The following is a 19,248-nucleotide window of genomic DNA, read 5'->3' on the forward strand; positions in this document are numbered from 1 at the left end:
ATCCGCCAAAACCGCATATAGAAATCAATTACGTCGCTGACGTCGTGCCCTGACTACATCATGCCAACGCAAAGCTAAAAAAGTCAACGGTTTACAAAATAATAATCTCGCGATAGTCAAAAAGATAAAATTCATTACGTTAAAATTCAACTAATCAAAATAAAACTAATTAAAAAGGCTTACATATCTTGTGCGTCTCGAGACAAAATATGAGAACAGTGACGCGTGAAATAGAAACGTCGCAAGCCATATCTACGAACACGTACGAACCGTGTAACAGTCAAAGTCATACTGAAATTATCTACACCATCATGATGGTATTTTGATTAGTTGAATTTTAACGTAATGAATTTCATCTTTTTGACTATCGCGAGATTATTATTTTGTAAACCGTTGACTTTTTTAGCTTTGCGTTGGCATGATGTAGTCAGGGCACGACGTCAGCGACGTAATTGATTTCTATATGCGGTTTTGGCGGATGGATTGCGTGAAGCTCACTTGAGAAGGGTCGGAATTCGGCCGAAACGTTGTGCAATTTATGAATAATATATTAATTTGGCCAGTTGGGTCGAACTAAAACGACTTTTGTCTTAATTCTAAGAAAATATAAAAGTGTTTAAAACAGTGATGTTTACAGTAAGTTAGCAATAATATATTAATAATTGATATATCGATATATATATCGCACTATAAAAAAAAAACAATGTCACAACTCAAAAATTTACAATTTTCGGGAGAGAGGAAAAACAAATAATTCAACTTTTTTTGAATTGTGAGACAACTAACGCAATTGCAATTACGACATTTTGTTATAATGAAACTTGTAACTGTTTTTTTGAAGACGTCTGCTTTGATTCACTTGTCAATTCACTTATGACACTATTCATCCAGCGATTGCAACTTAATCGGTTTGTAAAAAATAACGACACTTCTGCTCCCGTGCAGCGAATTTTGCATATAGATTTGTAACACTTATAGCATGTATAGGGAACACCTTAGGCATATTTTTTATGGCATACTTAACTCAAAATCGAAATTTTTTGAGTTGTGACAGTATTCTTCTTGGGGTGCGATATGTAAGACTAAGCGATTACCATTTCTCTAAATGGTTTAATATAACTTATGAGAGCACGCATCATGCAACGAAGAGACATGTTATTGAGTTACTGAAAATTGGCGAAATGCTTGTCCGGCTCTCTGTCAGGGAATACGCAAGTATATTTCTATGAGAAATGAACATCCGTTCAATTGCCCATATTATATTGATCGCGTAATCGCCGACCCCTTCTCCAGTAAAATTGTTCAATTGCTAATGTTCCAACTTCAGAGTAATATTTTCCGCTAATTTTTGCTACGCTTATGCTAAATTAGATAATTTATGATGCAATTTATAAAAAAGTAGTAAGTTATAAAGTATTCAATAAAAAGAGAAAAATGTGCGTGTGCACAAACCATCACTGACTTTTTCACAGTCAACGCATGCTCCTAGAGTAATGATCTGTATCGAGACTAAATACTTTTATCTCAATCGGGTTCTTCTACTTGCTCTTGGCTTATGGCCTCATCATCAATCAAATCTTGTTCGATTTCAGATAACCTTGTGTCTCAGTATTCTGACAAGTTGTATTATTTTCCAAGTAAGTATGTTCCATGTTATATCTTACATTTTTTAAATTATACACCATTATATTATACCGCATTGTTAATTGTACCACATTATAAGTCACTACATAAGTTACTGATTACAATAATTATTTATCTTCTCACAACTTTTATCCAACTCCAAATATTAATATTAACAACACATCGTGTTACACCTGCTATTTTAGAATTAGAATTGTAAAAGTTTCATTGTATCATTTTCCACTACAAAGCAGTTAATCCTTTTTAACTTGTAATTTGCTAATCGAATAAGAGAATAGCTTTGTGATCTCTTCAGTAAATTTATTGATTGTAGCTTACAACATTTTTGACCGCAGAATGTACTCCTTATCTTATAATAAAAGTTCTCTCTAACGTGATGTTTTGCAGTACGTACATTATAAATTATAACGCATTTTGGATGAATACGCATAATGTAAGCTTGTTGCGCATTTAAAAAATATACTTCATAAATAAATTTTTACATATAATAATCTTTGCCAAGTTTTTCAATAAGAAACGCGTTAAATATTATAATAGGTAAAGCGTTTAACGGAGCGACTACAGCAAATTTGTAATGAATTGAAAGACGAGAACGAGATCAATATTATGAAAGAGTATGGAAACAGCGTGAAACGTTATACAGTTGTAATTATATGTAAGATAACACATGTTAATATAAAGCTAAGTGAATTAATTATAAGAAATATTAAACGACCAAATAAACATGACTATTTAAACATTATTATTTTTTATACTTACACTAAATATAATCGACATATTTCTAAAATGTAAAGATATAATTTAAAAATAATTTTAAAAAGTCAAAGAATATTTTTACTATACGAAATATAAGTATACACTTTTCATTTTAAATAGTACGTTTAAAACGTCAGAATTTTTTGCAGTCATTATTTGCATAAAATATCATACTGGAAAAAGTTATACAGCACAGAAATTTGAAATATATTACTTATAATATTTCGAAACATTAAAAAAAGCAAAATTTATATAATAATTGTTTTCAAATGCTCTTAGTGTTCAGCATGTGCTGTTTATTTATCGTTATTTTATTGCCAATTTTGACGCCAGTTCTTGATATTGCTTTGCATATAAATGGATCTCAGCCACGTCTAGTACTGCATTTCATGACTGAATATTTTATCGATCAAGAAAAATATTTCTACATAATTTTGTTGCATTCAAATGCAGTCATATGTATAGGAGCAACTACAATGACAGCAACAGGGACATTACTCAGAGGATATCTCATACACGCTTGCGGATTGTTTAAAATTGCCAGGTAAAAAACAAATCTACGAAAAAATACAAAAGTTATATAGTTGAAAATAAGACTTGTTTTGCATCAAATGCCTCCGTACAAACAAATTACGGAGAACTATGTATTTATAGCCTAAAATTAATTTATAGTTATCGTATCGAGCAAGCCATGACGATAAAAATGCTCGAAAATATCAATACAAAAAACGAGATTATGATTTACAAGGAAATAATTTGTGCCGTCGACATTCAACGCAAAGCTTTAAAGTTGGTGTTCATATATGATATTATTTACATAGTATTTGTCATAATATTTTACTTTTTTAAGGTATTCTCAATTGTTATTATCCAGCTTTAAGGGATCCATCTTCTTCTTAATAGCGATTAATGTAATTTCTTTGAGTCTCAATCTTTTTGCAGTGAGTTTTCTCTCACATTTTGAAACATATTATTCAATGACTTCTGTAAATTATCTCATAATATTTAAAGACTTTGCAGATAAAGAATAATATAAGCAATAATTACAAAAGTAATTGAAAACAAGTGTTAATTTATTTTTAATCAATCAAAATTTTTGAGAAAAGAGAAAAAATTATGGATATTATTTTTTGTATTATTCATTTGTAATTTTATAATAACCTATTTTTGCATATAAAATAAATAATTATATTAAATATAACTAGAACTTTGATCATAATCATGATATTTCAGATTTTTCAGTGTGTGTCGCTCGGAAACAAAGAGGAATTCGTATTTCATCTTTTGATTGTGTCGGTCATTCTTTTGTACATGTTCTTAGCTAACTATACCGGACAAGAAGTTATAGATCACAATAACTACATATATATTGCAGCGTAAGAAATTGTTTTATATAATGTCCATATAATTTTATATCATTAATTGTATTGTACATATTCGAGTAGTGAAATCAAATATTAATAATTAGTATAATTATACAAATATTGGAATTATTATAATAATTATCCTTTTCAATTATTTGAGACGGAGGGAAGAGAAATCTTCATTCATTGACTTTTCATTGGTCGATTTACCAAAACAATTATATTTGACAACATCTCAATGCGCGACGTCTCAATCCTATATAAATTTCGCATAGGATACGTACAATTTCTCTCTCTCTCTCTCTCTCTCTCTCGCCACTGTGAAGTTGGCACCTCATTTTCAAAAATCGGAAATTTTATTAAGAGTTCCATTTGCACCCACAATAGTTCTACAGTTCCTGATAGATTTCAGAAATAGTTCCGTCGATTTAGATAAAAATATAACGATTTAAAAAAATGAGGTGCTAACTTCCCGTGACACCTCAAGTTTCGAAAATATTTATTTTTATCACGGAATTCTATAATTCTTGAAGAGTTCTACAGTTCCTGATAGGTTTTAGCAACAGTTCCGGCCTCGAAATATTTTTTAAACAATTTTTTACTGTTACCGCTGGCACCGCACACAAGAGTAAAGTCATGAATCGCAGGCAGTTTCGATCGACTTTTTGACAGTTCTCGATAGTTCTCGCATAGTTCCAACAGTTTTTATAGGTTTTAGCAACAGTTCCGGCCTCGAAATATTTTTTAAACAATTTTTTACTGTTACCGCTGGCACCGCACACAAGAGTAAAGTCATGAATCGCAGGCAGTTTCGATCGACTTTTTGACAGTTCTCGATAGTTCTCGCATAGTTCCAACAGTTTTTATAGGTTTTAGCAACAGTTCCGGCTTCGAAATATTTTTTAAACAATTTTTTACTGTTACCGTTGGCACCGCACCCAAGAGTAAAGTCATGAATCGCAGGCAGTTTCGATCGACTTTTTGACAGTTCTCGATAGTTCTCGCATAGTTCCAACAGTTATAGGTTTTAGCAACAGTTCCGGCCTCGAAATATTTTTTAAACAATTTTTTACTGTTACCGTTGGCACCGCACCCAAGAGTATACACGGAGGTGCAGGCAGGCAGTTCTGGCCGACTTTTCGGCATTTTCGTACAGTTCTGGACTTTACTCTTGTGTGCGGTGCCAGCGGTAACAGTAAAAAATTGTTAATAAAATATTTCGAGGCCGGAACTGTTGCTAAAACCTATAAAAACTGTTGGAACTATGCGAGAACTATCGAGAACTGTCAAAAAGTCGATCGAAACTGCCTGCGATTCATGACTTTACTCTTGTGTGCGGTGCCAGCGGTAACAGTAAAAAATTGTTTAAAAATATTTCAAGGCCGGAACTGTTGCTAAAACCTATAAAAACTGTTGGAACTATGCGAGAACTATCGAGAACTGTCAAAAAGTCGATCGAAACTGCCTGCGATTCATGACTTTACTCTTGTGTGCGGTGCCAGCGGTAACAGTAAAAAATTGTTTAAAAAATATTTCGAGGCCGGAACTGTTGCTAAAACCTATAAAAACTGTTGGAACTATGCGAGAACTATCGAGAACTGTCAAAAAGTCGATCGAAACTGCCTGCGATTCATGACTTTACTCTTGTGTGCGGTGCCAGCGGTAACAGTAAAAAATTGTTTAAAAAATATTTCGAGGCCGGAACTGTTGCTAAAACCTATAAAAACTGTTGGAACTATGCGAGAACTATCGAGAACTGTCAAAAAGTCGATCGAAACTGCCTGCGATTCATGACTTTACTCTTGTGTGCGGTGCCAGCGGTAACAGTAAAAAATTGTTTAAAAAATATTTCGAGGCCGGAACTGTTGCTAAAACCTATAAAAACTGTTGGAACTATGCGAGAACTATCGAGAACTGTCAAAAAGTCGATCGAAACTGCCTGCGATTCATGACTTTACTCTTGTGTGCGGTGCCAGCGGTAACAGTAAAAAATTGTTTAAAAAATATTTCGAAGGCCGGAACTGTTGCTAAAACCTATAAAAACTGTTGGAACTATGCGAGAACTATCGAGAACTGTCAAAAAGTCGATCGAAACTGCCTGCGATTCATGACTTTACTCTTGTGTGCGGTGCCAGCGGTAACAGTAAAAAATTGTTTAAAAAATATTTCGAAGGCCGGAACTGTTGCTAAAACCTATAAAAACTGTTGGAACTATGCGAGAACTATCGAGAACTGTCAAAAAGTCGATCGAAACTGCCTGCGATTCATGACTTTACTCTTGTGTGCGGTGCCAGCGGTAACAGTAAAAAATTGTTTAAAAAATATTTCGAGGCCGGAACTGTTGCTAAAACCTATAAAAACTGTTGGAACTATGCGAGAACTATCGAGAACTGTCAAAAAGTCGATCGAAACTGCCTGCGATTCATGACTTTACTCTTGTGTGCGGTGCCAGCGGTAACAGTAAAAAATTGTTTAAAAAATATTTCGAGGCCGGAACTGTTGCTAAAACCTATAAAAACTGTTGGAACTATGCGAGAACTATCGAGAACTGTCAAAAAGTCGATCGAAACTGCCTGCGATTCATGACTTTACTCTTGTGTGCGGTGCCAGCGGTAACAGTAAAAAATTGTTTAAAAAATATTTCGAGGCCGGAACTGTTGCTAAAACCTATCAGGAACTGTAGAACTCTTCAAGAACTATAAAATTCCGTGATAAAAATAAATATTTTCGAAACTTGAGATGTCACGGGAAGATAGCACCTCATTTTTTTAAATCGTTATATTTTTATCTAAATCGACGGAACTATTTCTCAAATCTATCAGGAACTGTAGAACTATTGTGGGTGCAAATGGAACTCTTAATAAAATTTCCGATTTTTGAAAATAAGGTGCCAACTTCACAGTGGCCTCTCTCTCTCTCTCTCTCTCTCTCTCTCTCTCTCTCTGCAATTAGAACTGACGATAATTAAAATATCAGCAAGTACTTAGGCATTATATAGTTGATCATTTTGTCAGTAAACGAAATTCTTCTCATTTGTTGTCATCATTTTATAGATACAATGTTCGATGGTATGTAGTCCCCGTGCACACACAAAAGTTGATACTCTTTATATTACGAAGAAGCAGCAAAGCCTTTGCTTTAAATGTCGGCCAAATATTCGTGGCATCTTTAGAATGTTTCGCCACGGTAATAATCATTAGATTCATACAGTATCTTAAAAATGACTATTCACTCTTCCACTGATAATGTAAAAAGACATATTTTATTACAGTTATTAAAAGCATCGATGTCTTATTTCACCTTCATGTATTCTATGCAACAATAATATCAAGGTATACTATCTACACGGAAAAAGAATGAAGTTACTTCAATTAAACATCGACGTCACGGGTTGCCACAAGCATAAGTAGTTAATTCAACTGGATATTATTGGACCAAATATTTAAATTATTAAAACAATTATCTGATGTTTTTTATTCATTAATATTGATGTTGCATCAATCAATTTTATCTCAATAACACTGATGCTGTTGATACAAAAAATGATGCTGTTGATACAACATCATTCTTTTTCCGTGTAATAAAAATCGATTATAAATCTTTATAATTTACAGAATAAAATGTGATTTAAGTAAAACTTGCACAAATTAAATGTGTTAAGGTAATTGATTTTTTCTTAGATAATATTCTCTGTAATATTGTTTGCGCGAGAGGAAATCGTTAGTTAAATAAAAATATCGGGGTACTTTAAATTATAAAAACTACAGAATATAAAAATGACAACGTTATGTACAATATAAATTCGTCATTATTCAAGTTTTGTTTAATTATTTTTACGAAATATGTTTCTTTTTGTAAATACAATAAAATTTTGAATAGTTTAACTATTAAATTACATCGAAAATTGACATTATAGTTTTATTCTCATATAAAACGTAAACATTATTTAACTTCAAATACTATTTAATATTATATATGTTCAATATCTAATTATTTCATATAGAAAGAGTTTCCCACAAATTAATCCATATTTGCACGATAAATAGCTTGAGAACAATATACGTAAAAAAATGTAGATAAAATATTGATTACTATCTGCGGGTGGCAAAAGTTTACATCTATAAAATTTTAACTTTGTTCACAAGTAGTGTTACAGAAATAATATCAAGAGACACGGTAGTGTCTCGCGCCAAGTATACGTGCAGCGAGATCGCTCCGTGTATCTTTACGCGAGCCCGAGAGTTGCGAGTACCCGAGATTATCGGATCTCAATAACGGCTAAATCGATTAAGTTCTAAGTAAGCTCAATCGATAGCTTGGGTTCGATTTATATAAGGAAAGTGTTTTTATTTTTCCTCTACGTATCCTACGAACGGAGATATTGCGATATGAAGTCCGAAATGTAAATATAAAATATATCGTACAGATATAAGGCATGTTGAACATATATAAATGTAAGATTTTGGGAAATAAAATTTAGAAAACACACAAACGTACACAAAATAGAGATATTTTCACTGAAACATTTCATGATATTTACCAACAATTGTATATATTCATAATCATTACGTCGAGGTATCGAGCTAAGATCCTTCTTCAAGAATCAAACGTCACTTAAGACAGCACACACCAGAAAGAACGTTAAAATAAAATATATTACGCTGGAAGGGGTCGAACCGCACTTGCACAGTCAACTGTCGCACAAGTCCCTCAACAAAACACTTGCTGATGGAAACATCTGTTACTTTATTGTCACATAAAAATCGATCACTATACATCCTTTCTAGAATAAAAATGTAAATGGCTAAATATATTGATCTCACGGCGGTGTTTCGTTCACTATGCACTGCATGTCAATAAAATTAGGCAACTCAGCTGAATATTTAAATAAAAAAAGAAACAAAACTATAGAATATTCAATCGGCAAACTAAAGTAAGAAAACGCCATTTAGGAAATACAAATATACTCGAATCAAAGATATTTTCAAGAAGGAATTATATGTAACATTTATCAGCAATATACATTGACAACCGTTACGTCGACATTTCAAGTGCAAGTTGTACCATTGCGAAGAAATAACCGTTACTCAAGACAGCACGCACTAGACTGAGGAACGTTACAGTATAACGCGCTGGAAGGGGTGGAAACGCATCTGCGCAGTCCGCTGTCACGCAACCCTCTTCACGAAGTATTTCTTTATGGGAAATAAACATCTGTTATTATTATTACGTTGCTGCCATACTCAAATCAATCGATTGCACCACACACACTCCTCTCTTAAAAAAAAGGTGTAAATAGCCAGTAAAAATTGTTTTATAAGGTACTTTGATCACACGGTGGTATATCGTCATATTTTGCGTGTACATTAAATTAGACAATTTGTGTTAAATTAAAATAAAAAAAAAGGAAACAAGAAAACTGAACCGACAAGCAAACAAAAAACAAGGGAATCAATTTCTTTTCCGTCAATTGCATTTCAATGCTCAATGAAGAAATGATCTGTATCGACTGTTTGCATATCAGACTCAATCGGCTTCTATTACTTGTAGTTGGTCTATGGCCTTATCAGCAATCTAAATTCGTCCGACTTCAATTAATTTTACTTTTTGGAATTTTGGCAACTTTCATTATATTTCAGGTACATCACATTGTAATTTTTAATTAATAAAATATTAAGTTTCTCAATATGTAGCAGACAGATAGAAAGACAATAGTGCAATTATAATATTATTGTTGCTATCATTCTGTTTACAGCAATTTACTTTATAGTTAAAATTATCAAACATTATATATAGGTATACATATATATACATATATATATATATATATATATATATATATATATATATATATATATATGTATGTATATAAAAAAAATATAAAAAGATTTATAATTTCTATTTATGTAAAAGTTACTTTCTGTATGAACTTCTTACATTAAATTAGTATGCGTTAATAAGCAATCGGTGATTTACGCAATTTTCTAATCCAACAAAAAAATATAGTAATTTTAATAAAATTCGTAAAAAAAATATTTTTTGCAGTTTACGGTATTGGTGACTAAGTGTACATCGGATTTACTTATCAGGGTTTTCTCTTCTGCATTGTTGTACATTATTTTTGCAATTAAATACATTTCATTTAGTATTAATACTGAGATCGTAAGTAAAACGATTTTTATATGTATATTATGTACTTTGTTCATACATATGAGTAAACATTTTCAAAATATAGATTTCAATACGATATAAATATAATGTCTTCCGTGCAATGACATGAAATCTTGTTAAAACGACAGATAAAATGTTTGTTGGAGCAACTGCAGCATATCTATAATGAGCTATCCGACAAGAATGAAATCGGCATCATAGAAAAGTACGCTAGTTATGCGAAACGTTACACGGTTGTATTTTTATGTAAGACAATTGCTTTTATTACACGCAACTATATTTGCACTAATTAGTGAGTTTATAATAACTTCACTTATCAAGTAAATTAATTTTTAAACGTTCTTCAGATCTTTTCGTGACCACGGTACTTTCTTTAACTTTATATTTATTTTGTCCGTACATTTTCAATATCCTGTTCTCCAAAAACGGGACTCGATCACGTCCTTCGTTGCCGCTTATGACCGAATATTTCGTCGATCAAGAAAAATACTTTTATTTGATTTTATTCCACACGTACATGGCTTTTGTCATTGGCAGTATTGCAATGTTAGCGATAGGAACAATGTTCATAGTTTATCAACAGCATGCGTGCGGAATGTTTCGAATTGCCAGGTAGGAGATTATAAATAAAAAAAATATATATATATGGAAGATTTGGAAAACTGAAAAATTAAAGAGGCTACATAATTATGATAGAAGAATTGCTTGTAGTTATCGTATGACACGAGCAATGGTACTCGAAACTCATCAAAAGAGAAGCCTGCAGAATGAGAATTTGATTCATAAGGGAATAATTTGTGCCGTGGATATGCATCGCAAAGCTATGAAGTTGGTATTTATGCAATTTGTAATAATTGTCATAGTACATGTAATGTACGCACATAAAATACTCTTTTTCTATTAAAGATTCTTCGACTATTTCTCATCTAAATTTCAAGTAATGTTCTTCCTTTTGATAGTAGTCGGCGTAATTTGCACAAGTCTCAATTTTTTCAGGGTAAGTACTGACTTCTGTTTTTAAATATCTTCTTCTTCTTCTTCTTCTTCTTCTTCTTTTTCTTCCTCTTTGAATAAGCTTGAGCCTGTTCCATCAACAAGCCGAGGTCATTACTGATACTGTGAGCATTTATTTTATTTTACCGCGGGTAGACTGTTAACCTTGCCCAGAAACCTTCCTTTAACGCCGATTACGAACGTCAAATAGAGAGATTTTCATGACAAGTGGGAGGAGAGGTACACATAGCAGTTGTCAGTTGCTACGTGTGAAAACCAATGACTTAACATCTCTTCCGAAAGACGAAGTCCAGCTTCTTCGCACGGGAATTTTTCGTGCGGGAGTTTGGAATAATAAAATTTCTGTAATCAGGTGGACTCAAACCTGGTTCTTTGTGGCTATAAGTCTGGCGTTTTATCACTAGACCACATAGCCACCGTTTTTAAATATGAATAACAGCAGCAGAACTAATTACTATTAGATTTTATGAATAGTTCTAATTAATTGTTAATTTGTTTCATCCTATTAATTTCGTATCTTTTCTTAATCTTGAATGCACTTGTGTTTTAGATTTTTCAAGTGGTATCAGTTGAATATGACATTGTGGAACTGTTGTTACCCGTATTATTCATTGCCACGCAAATCATATATTTGATAATGAGCAACTATTTGGCGCAAGAAATTACGGATTATAATAACGATGTATATGTCGCCGTGTACGAGAGATATTCAGATAACAAGATCACACCAGAGACTAATATTACCTAGACTGCTAGATTGCTATAGTTTAGTACAGGTTGCACTGAAGTCATCCGCCATCTTTGAAAGGACCAAATATAAATTTTTTGTAATGCGTGTGATATTAACTAGTCCTTTCAAAAATGGCCACCCTTCCTCTACTCTTCCCCTACTCTTCCGCTTGCCTTCACTTGCCTCCCCTTTTGTGGCTTTATTCGCAAAGCCTGTATTAGCTGTCTAGGTAATATATATAGATATCTGTGGATCACACATCTCCGTCGGAGTATTGCAATAATAAACATTGTTATTTAATTAAAGAACAAATATAATGTACTAAAAATTATTCTCAATTTTTTCATTTTCTTTTAACCATCAATTCACGTTATTCTACAGGTATAACATTCAATGGTATGCGGCTCCATTGCAAATACAGAAAATGATACTATTCCTATTGCAAAGGAGTAACAAGGCGTTTAATATAGATATTGCTGGATTGTTTGTCGGATCAATAGAAGGTGCAGCTACGGTAAAAGAAACATATGCATTATTTTATATTTTAAATGTAATATATTTCAGGAAAAGTAAAAAAAAAGTATACCTATTATTACAGTTGTTGAGCACCGCACTATCATACTTCACTGTTCTTTATTCTACGAGGCATTGACGGCAAGATACATTAATTAAAGATATTGTAAAAAATATATAGAGATTATAATTATAATTATAATTATAAGGAGATGTAGTGTTACCTACTATCTTGAAAGTAGTAGAATTGATAGATTAAATAGATAAAACCGAATTAAGGATTATTAAAGCTAAGAAAATATGACAGTACGTAAAACACAATAATTTATATGTTTATAATAATATATAGAAAAATATATTTTATCGATAACGGTGGTATATTAAATTTAACAAATATTAAGTCAATAGTTGATATATCGAAATGTAAAGCTGACCGTCTGCCACTTTTCTAAAGGATCAAAGTGAAACTTACGAGTTCACACACTACGAAACGAATGAATAAATGCGCTACTGAAAACAGGCAAATACGCCTGCGCGATCTTTTGTCAGAGAATTCATAAGTATTTACCTATGAGAAATAAACATCTGTTCTATTATCTTATGTCGCTTAATCACCGACTTATTTACAGATAAAATTGTTAAATTGCGCGTATTCCCATCTCATGGTAATATTTTGTTACATTTTCGTTAAATTAGATAATTTATGTTAGAATTTGAGCTACAGTATGAAGAAAAATGTAGTAATACAATATGCAACTGATAAAAGAAGAAAAAATAAGCGAACTGGCCTCTCCGGTGTCACACACATCTGCATGCTCGTGGAGAAATGATCTGTATCGACTCTTTACATATTAGCCTCAATCGGTTTCTGTTACTCACAGTTGGTCTGTGGCCTTATCAAAGGTCTAAACTTGTTCAACTCCAGTTCACATTGCTTTTTAGTGTTTTGGCGACCTTTATCCTAGGTCAGGTATGTTAATAATTTTAATTATATAATAACAAGATAAAAAATATAACGTTATTTTTAGCAATCTTTTATTTTGCATTTTAATATATCAAAATCGTTATAAGACCGTCACAATATTAAATATATTGATATTGATTTTATAACATATATGTGTTTCTTATTACATATAAAAAAATTTAATTTCTAGTTTTGCTTAATATATTGCAGTTAAATAGCTTTCTCATGTTAAATTATGATACATTGTAAAACAATTAAAGACTTAGAGCCTTCTCTGGTTGCATAAGAAAATAGATAATAATTTCAGGTGTAAAATTATATAAAAAAATTTCTTTGCAGTTTGCAACATTTCTGACATCACAATGTACTCCAGATCTCCTCATTAATGTTTTTGCATCTGCATTATTTTACATTATCTTTGCAATTAAATATAGTTTATTTAGTATTAACGTTGAAGTCGTAAGTAAAACATACTGGATGACAATTGGGAAATTCGTGAAACTAAATCGATTTCATTTTATGATAAGCAGAAAGCAGAAAATAAATTAAACGCTACAGAAAGAGACCAGTTTTTTTGTACCAGCATGTAGTGTAAAAGAAGAGTCATATATAAACTTGTAAAAATTAATATTATAAAAAAGGGTCAACAATTCAGTTCATAGCATAACTCAATAATCAGTTCGAGATGGTTACTGAACTGACACAATAATTGAGGCGTTCTTCAAAACTTTAAAAATTTACATATGCTATCTAACATTAATAACGGAAACGGTGCTTTTGAAGAATCCTGGGGATATTTCTTTCATGAAAGTATCCATGTCGATATTTCCTAAATACACATATTATATTATTGAGTTATGCAATTAACCAAATTTTTATTTGTTTTATAGATTTTATTTTTACATGTATATAAACAGATATTCTTTTCACGCAATATGCAGATAATAATTATGAAATTCTTCTGCAGTGTAATATGTTTAATTTATTTCATTTTGTTGATTAATTACATAAATATTAGCTATTCAGCTTCAATAATTTCTCGAGTGTCATGCGGTATATTATATGTATATTGTATTCATATGTGTATTATTTTTTGGAAACAAGTTTTATTGTATAAAAAGATCAATTCTTTGGAAATATTTCCTAAAATTAAAAGGTCTTTTTATAGAATACAAACAAAAAAATTTTTTTTAAATATGATTAAGAGAAATAGTATGCAATATTGACAGATAAAGTGTTTGCTGGAGCAACTGCAGCATACTTGTAACGAGTTAACTGACGAAAATGAAATCAATATCATAAAACAGTATGCTATATATGCAAAACGTTACACGATTGCGTTTACATGTAAGACAACTGCTTTAGATTTACTTTGAACGCGAATTATTATATTTGAAATATTGTATTTAGAAAACTAAACGCGCGGCAAGTTTATAATAAACTTCTTACCGAAATAATTGATCCTTAAACATTTTTCAGTGCTTGTTATATTTATCGCAATTATTTTAATTTTATACCCAATTTGGTCGCGCGTTTTTTACACCTTACTGTCTATAAATGAAACTTGCGCACGTATTTCGCCGCTGCTTGTGACAGAATACTTTGCCGATAAAAGATACTTCTACTTGATATTTTTCCATACAAATGCAGCCTTTTTTATTGGGTTAATTGTAATGATAGGGACAGGAACAATGTTCATAGTTTACTTACAACATGCATGTGGAATGTTTCAAATTACCTGGTAAGGGAATAAATGTAAAAACAAATATAAAAAATCTATTAAATTGGAAAAATAGAAAGGCCATTTAATGATGCCAAAAGAATCATTTGCAGTTATCGTATCGCACGTACAATGACACTCGAAACTCTACGAAAAAACAGCTTGCAAAACGAATGTTTGATATACAAGGGATTAATTTGTGCTGTGGATATGCATCGCAAAGCTATGAAGTTAGTATTTAATAAGCAATATAAATTATATATATATATATATATATATATAATAATAATTAGGATATAAAATACGCGCATATAATAATATTTTTATTTGAAGATTTTCTAACTCGACAATATCTAGATTTAAAATAATGTTTGCCCTTTTGATAACAACCGGTGTAATGTGCGGAAGTCTTAATGTTTTTCTGGTAAATACTGCCTTTGTTTTATGATATATACTTATAAATAATAATAATAAGATTAATTACTACTAAATTTTCATTCAGACAATTCTAATTAATTGTTAATTTTTTTTATAATATTGATTTAATTTTTATGACAATTATTACAATATCCATGTATTTCAGATTTTTCAGATGACATCCTTTGAATGTGATATTGAAGAACTTTCATTACGATTAATATTTATGATGTATCTCTTGACTTACATGTTTGTAGGCAACTATATTGCGCAAGAAATTATGGATCATAATAATAACGTTTTTGTCACCGTGTAAGGGATTATTTTATGCGATAAAATTATATTATATATCCGTACAACAAATATGCACAATATTCGTTATATGGATCACTGTAATAAAAAATACATTTAATATACTCGTAGTTTAAGAAAGGTATAATAAAACTGTTTGCAGACACAGATTTTATTTATATTTCTAAATTATTAATTAATCATCACGTAGGTACAACGGTCAGTGGTACGTAGCTCCGTTGCAAATACAAAAAATGATACTGTTTCTCTTGCAAAGAGGTACCAAGGCGTTCACTATGAATATTGCTGGATTGTTTGTGGGATCATTAGAAGGTGCTGCTACGGTAAGAAATAACCTTTCAAAATAACTAACATATATTTTAAAGAAAAATAGAAAAGTCATGTCTTATTACAGTTGTTCAGTACTGGATTATCGTTTTTTACCGTTCTCTATTCTGTGCGGAATTGACCAAAAAACAAATCAACTAATAGTAAAATAATGAGAAAACTAGTGCAACTTACATGTCATAATCATAAAATCACTAAGCTGACTAATAATTTAAGGAGGGTGGTTAGTCAAATCAATTTGATAAGAATTAGTTCAAATTTACGGAGAATATTCGTCTATGAGAATCTGTCGTCCATGCCAAAGTTGAAGACAATCGTCTGCATGGTTGTCGAGTAATTAATTATTGTGTGTGTGAAGTTATACTCTTGTCTCTCTCTTATACACGGGCGACACAGCAGAAATGTTACCTAACCTGTAATGTAACTCTTGAAAGCATATTAAAAATGATAAGAATTTAGTGAAAATAGGTGCAAATAACTCTTTACATATTTAGGAAGAACTTTCTCGAAGACTGAAATGATTCGTCTTTATAGTTATCAAGAAATTGTAAAAATAAAACAGGACCACATTTATTATTTCCACATTTCAATGTGGATAATAACGTATTTGGGGTTTCAATTGTACAAACAACTCTTTTTAGACCTTAAGAAACAGCAATTAAATGCATTCCACATATTTATTTGCTAAAATTCGTTTATTTCACGCGACGAAAATCTAACCTATATGCTTTTCCCCTGCCGCGCGCCCCTTCCCCGCACAGAGAACGAACCAACCTCCTTAAATAGAATTGTAAGGAATAATAAAATATGGAAGTGTTTAAAACAACGGTGTTTACAGAAAATTATTAATAAATTAATAACTCGGCTTATTTCGATATACGAGGACTATTGGACCGAATTTGTATTAAAACCATATAAAATAGGGGTAGAATTTTCCGGAGAGTGCTATAGAGTGTATTTCGTTTTTCGTTATCTATTTTCTGGAAACTGATTTTTTTAATTTTTTTACCCGTAAGAATTAGAAAAATTAAAAAAATCGGTTTCCAGAAAATCGGTAACGAAAAACTACACACTCTATAGCACTCCCCGGAAAATTCTACCCCTATTTCATATACTTGTGGTAAAAATTCGGTCCAATAGTTTTCAAGTTAAAAACGGCCAAACATACACCACCCGTAAGAATTTTATATAATAGTATAGACAAAAGAAATTTCATAAATAAAACAACAATAACTAAAACATAAGTTTGAAATTTCCACGCAAAAAAGCGAGATTCATCCCAAACTGCCCATTATTTACAATGTAAAAAATATTTAAAAAATGTAAGAAATCTTTATTTGTTTTTTCTTCTTGATAATGATATTTGGTCAACACTTACAATAGTACCAGTTTTCTCATACACTAATAAAATGAAATATTTTAGCAAAATATTTTTAAATTCTCATTATTTTTTTTTATTTCGAAATCTTAAAAAACGTTAATTAAGCCGAATAATTAAAATTTAATTTTTTTTGAAAATTATCCGAGTCGAAATTTTGATCCTACTTTCGACCTCAGTATTCAATTTAACGTCTAAGCATTTCTGCCACTCCGCGTTAATGGCACCAACTACATTTAGTAAGTACTACGTACCTGTAAAATTTCATCAAAATCGGACTTAAGTAGTACACTACAGTCTTACCAAGAGCTGTTCAAAAAGTTTCCGAACTATGTTTTTATAATGTTTGGGGGTTTATTTATAATTTAGTCAACTTTAGTTCCTCCGAAATATGTTTCTGCTCGATTGATACACTACTTCCAACGTTGGAAGCGTTTCACTTTTGGAAGCGGTCCTAGTAAGTATATGCATTTTTTGAAAATTACGAGCGTTAAATCCGTTTGTGAATTTTCATTGATGTCTTTGAGTGTCAAATTCTTTAGCTTTTCAACGTGAATTTTGTTTTAAAAGAAAAGAAAAAGTCTGCGAAAACCAGGTCGTGAGAGTAGGTAGGCTGAGAATGCACTATCATCTTTGTTTTGATGCAGAAGTAATAAATCAGCAGCGATGCCTGCACGAACGCATAGTCGTGGTAAAAAAATCACGAATTGTCTTTCTACAGTTCAATCCTTTTTTTTCAGACATTAAGGAAAACTCGCAGACAAACTTACGCGCGATTCTAAAAAACGCTTACCAGAACTGCTTCGAAAACTAGAAATGACGTTGGAAGTATCAACCGAGAAGGAACATATCGAAGGAGATAAAGCAGAAAACTTACAATTAACCTACAAAAGTTATAAAGGCACAAAGGGAACTTTTTGAACAAAATATATGTGAGTCAAAAGATTACCATAAATTTTCTGAATAATACAACATAACTTATCAGCGTATCACGAAACGGATGAGACATGTCATTTCATTATTGAAAACTGACGAATGCTTGCGCAACTTTTTGCAGGAAATATATATATATATATAAGTATTTTTCTATGAGAAATAAACATCTCTATTTAATTTTCCACATTTCATTGATCGCTTAACTGCTGATCGAATTTTTATTATCCAGCTTTGAAAGATTCTTCTCTTTATTAATAATGATTAATTTCTTTAAGTTAATCTTTTTGCGGAGTGAATTATCTTTCATTCTTAAACATTTAATGCAATAAATTGTGTAGATCATCTCATAATATTCAAATTCCAAGAATCGTATATAAAAAATTATGTAATGCAAAAATTACGGAAGTAATGCTAATTCATCAGAATAAGAAATATAAAGTTACGAGAGATATAAACAGATAAAAAATTTTGTCCACGATAAAAAAAGTGAGTACTTTAATACTTTTAATATTTGCTCCAGAGAATGCAGTACTTTTTACTTAGATGCAAAAAACTTTGAATAAACTTTGATATTTTCTACATTTTTAATATTTTACAGTCCATTTTACAGTACCTTTTATTTCGCCAGTAATAACCTCGCACATGATTCGTATCAACTTTTGAGGCAGTTCCGATGCTTCGAAACATCTAACGTATCCTACGACTGCACGCACGCAAATGACTGCACGCACGTATGACAACATCGCTGGAATCGAGTTGCGCCTGCGTAGACTTCGTTAAAGAATTCACCTTATGTGTGTTTTTGTTGTGTGAAATAAACAGCTGCTGAATTTCATTCGGTGTAAAATCGATTGTCTGTCCCCTAGCAAAATTGTCAAGGTATAAGTGTCTCGATCCCATAATAATATTTTATATTATATCCCATTCTATGCTAAATTAGGCTATAGCGTTTTATATCGCTATTTAGAATTTAGCGTAAAAAAAATATCAGAATAGTCTGTC

General features: G+C 31.4%; 3 protein-coding genes and 1 pseudogene across 3 annotated transcripts in view; 3 read left to right on the plus strand and 1 right to left on the minus strand.

The window, feature by feature from the left end:
• The window catches only part of LOC139771396 (non-structural maintenance of chromosomes element 3 homolog), a 161,502-nt gene extending 153,105 nt beyond the window's left edge, over positions 1–8,397 (minus strand). Inside the window, exon 1 of the mRNA XM_071704127.1 lies at positions 8,309–8,397. The gene's annotated coding sequence lies outside the window, so the exon portion shown is untranslated. The remainder of the gene's footprint in view (positions 1–8,308) is intronic.
• On the plus strand, positions 472–7,580 carry LOC139771402 (uncharacterized; annotated as a pseudogene).
• Positions 8,398–8,771: 374 nt separating the features above from the next.
• On the plus strand, positions 8,772–12,436 carry LOC139771385 (uncharacterized). Its single transcript, XM_071704118.1, has 9 exons — positions 8,772–9,403; positions 9,810–9,926; positions 10,064–10,181; positions 10,283–10,547; positions 10,647–10,763; positions 10,842–10,932; positions 11,500–11,645; positions 12,061–12,193; positions 12,278–12,436. The coding sequence occupies exons 1-9, from the start codon at positions 9,245–9,247 to the stop codon at positions 12,329–12,331; spliced, it is 1,200 nt and encodes a 399-aa protein (XP_071560219.1). The 5' UTR covers positions 8,772–9,244; the 3' UTR covers positions 12,332–12,436.
• A 530-nt stretch (positions 12,437–12,966) lies between these two features.
• On the plus strand, positions 12,967–16,608 carry LOC139771339 (uncharacterized). The gene is made up of 9 exons (XM_071704041.1): positions 12,967–13,162; positions 13,496–13,615; positions 14,386–14,514; positions 14,632–14,897; positions 14,990–15,106; positions 15,210–15,300; positions 15,460–15,605; positions 15,796–15,928; positions 16,000–16,608. Exons 1-9 carry the CDS (start codon positions 13,019–13,021, stop codon positions 16,051–16,053), a joined length of 1,200 nt encoding a protein of 399 aa, XP_071560142.1. The 5' UTR covers positions 12,967–13,018; the 3' UTR covers positions 16,054–16,608.
• Positions 16,609–19,248: the final 2,640 nt, after the last annotated feature.

This window comes from Temnothorax nylanderi, unplaced genomic scaffold (assembly GCF_030848795.1).
Source record: "Temnothorax nylanderi isolate EJ_2023f unplaced genomic scaffold, tnyl_v1.0 TNYL_tig0039_pilon, whole genome shotgun sequence".
NCBI classification, from domain to species: domain Eukaryota; kingdom Metazoa; phylum Arthropoda; class Insecta; order Hymenoptera; family Formicidae; genus Temnothorax; species Temnothorax nylanderi.

What these genes read in the sequence shown, in the direction of transcription:
- LOC139771339 (XM_071704041.1), top strand. Translation starts at nt 13,019, where the DNA reads ATGATCTGTATCGACTCTTTACATATTAGCCTCAATCGGTTTCTGTTA. An exon ending in GAAGTCTTAATGTTTTTCTG is followed by an intron (nt 15,301 to 15,459) that starts GTAAATACTGCC and finishes CATGTATTTCAG; the next exon opens with ATTTTTCAGATGACATCCTT. An exon ending in AATAACGTTTTTGTCACCGT is followed by an intron (nt 15,606 to 15,795) that starts GTAAGGGATTAT and finishes ATCATCACGTAG; the next exon opens with GTACAACGGTCAGTGGTACG.
- LOC139771385 (XM_071704118.1), top strand. Translation starts at nt 9,245, where the DNA reads ATGCTCAATGAAGAAATGATCTGTATCGACTGTTTGCATATCAGACTC. An exon ending in TTAGTATTAATACTGAGATC is followed by an intron (nt 9,927 to 10,063) that starts GTAAGTAAAACG and finishes TTAAAACGACAG; the next exon opens with ATAAAATGTTTGTTGGAGCA. An exon ending in AACGATGTATATGTCGCCGT is followed by an intron (nt 11,646 to 12,060) that starts GTACGAGAGATA and finishes GTTATTCTACAG; the next exon opens with GTATAACATTCAATGGTATG.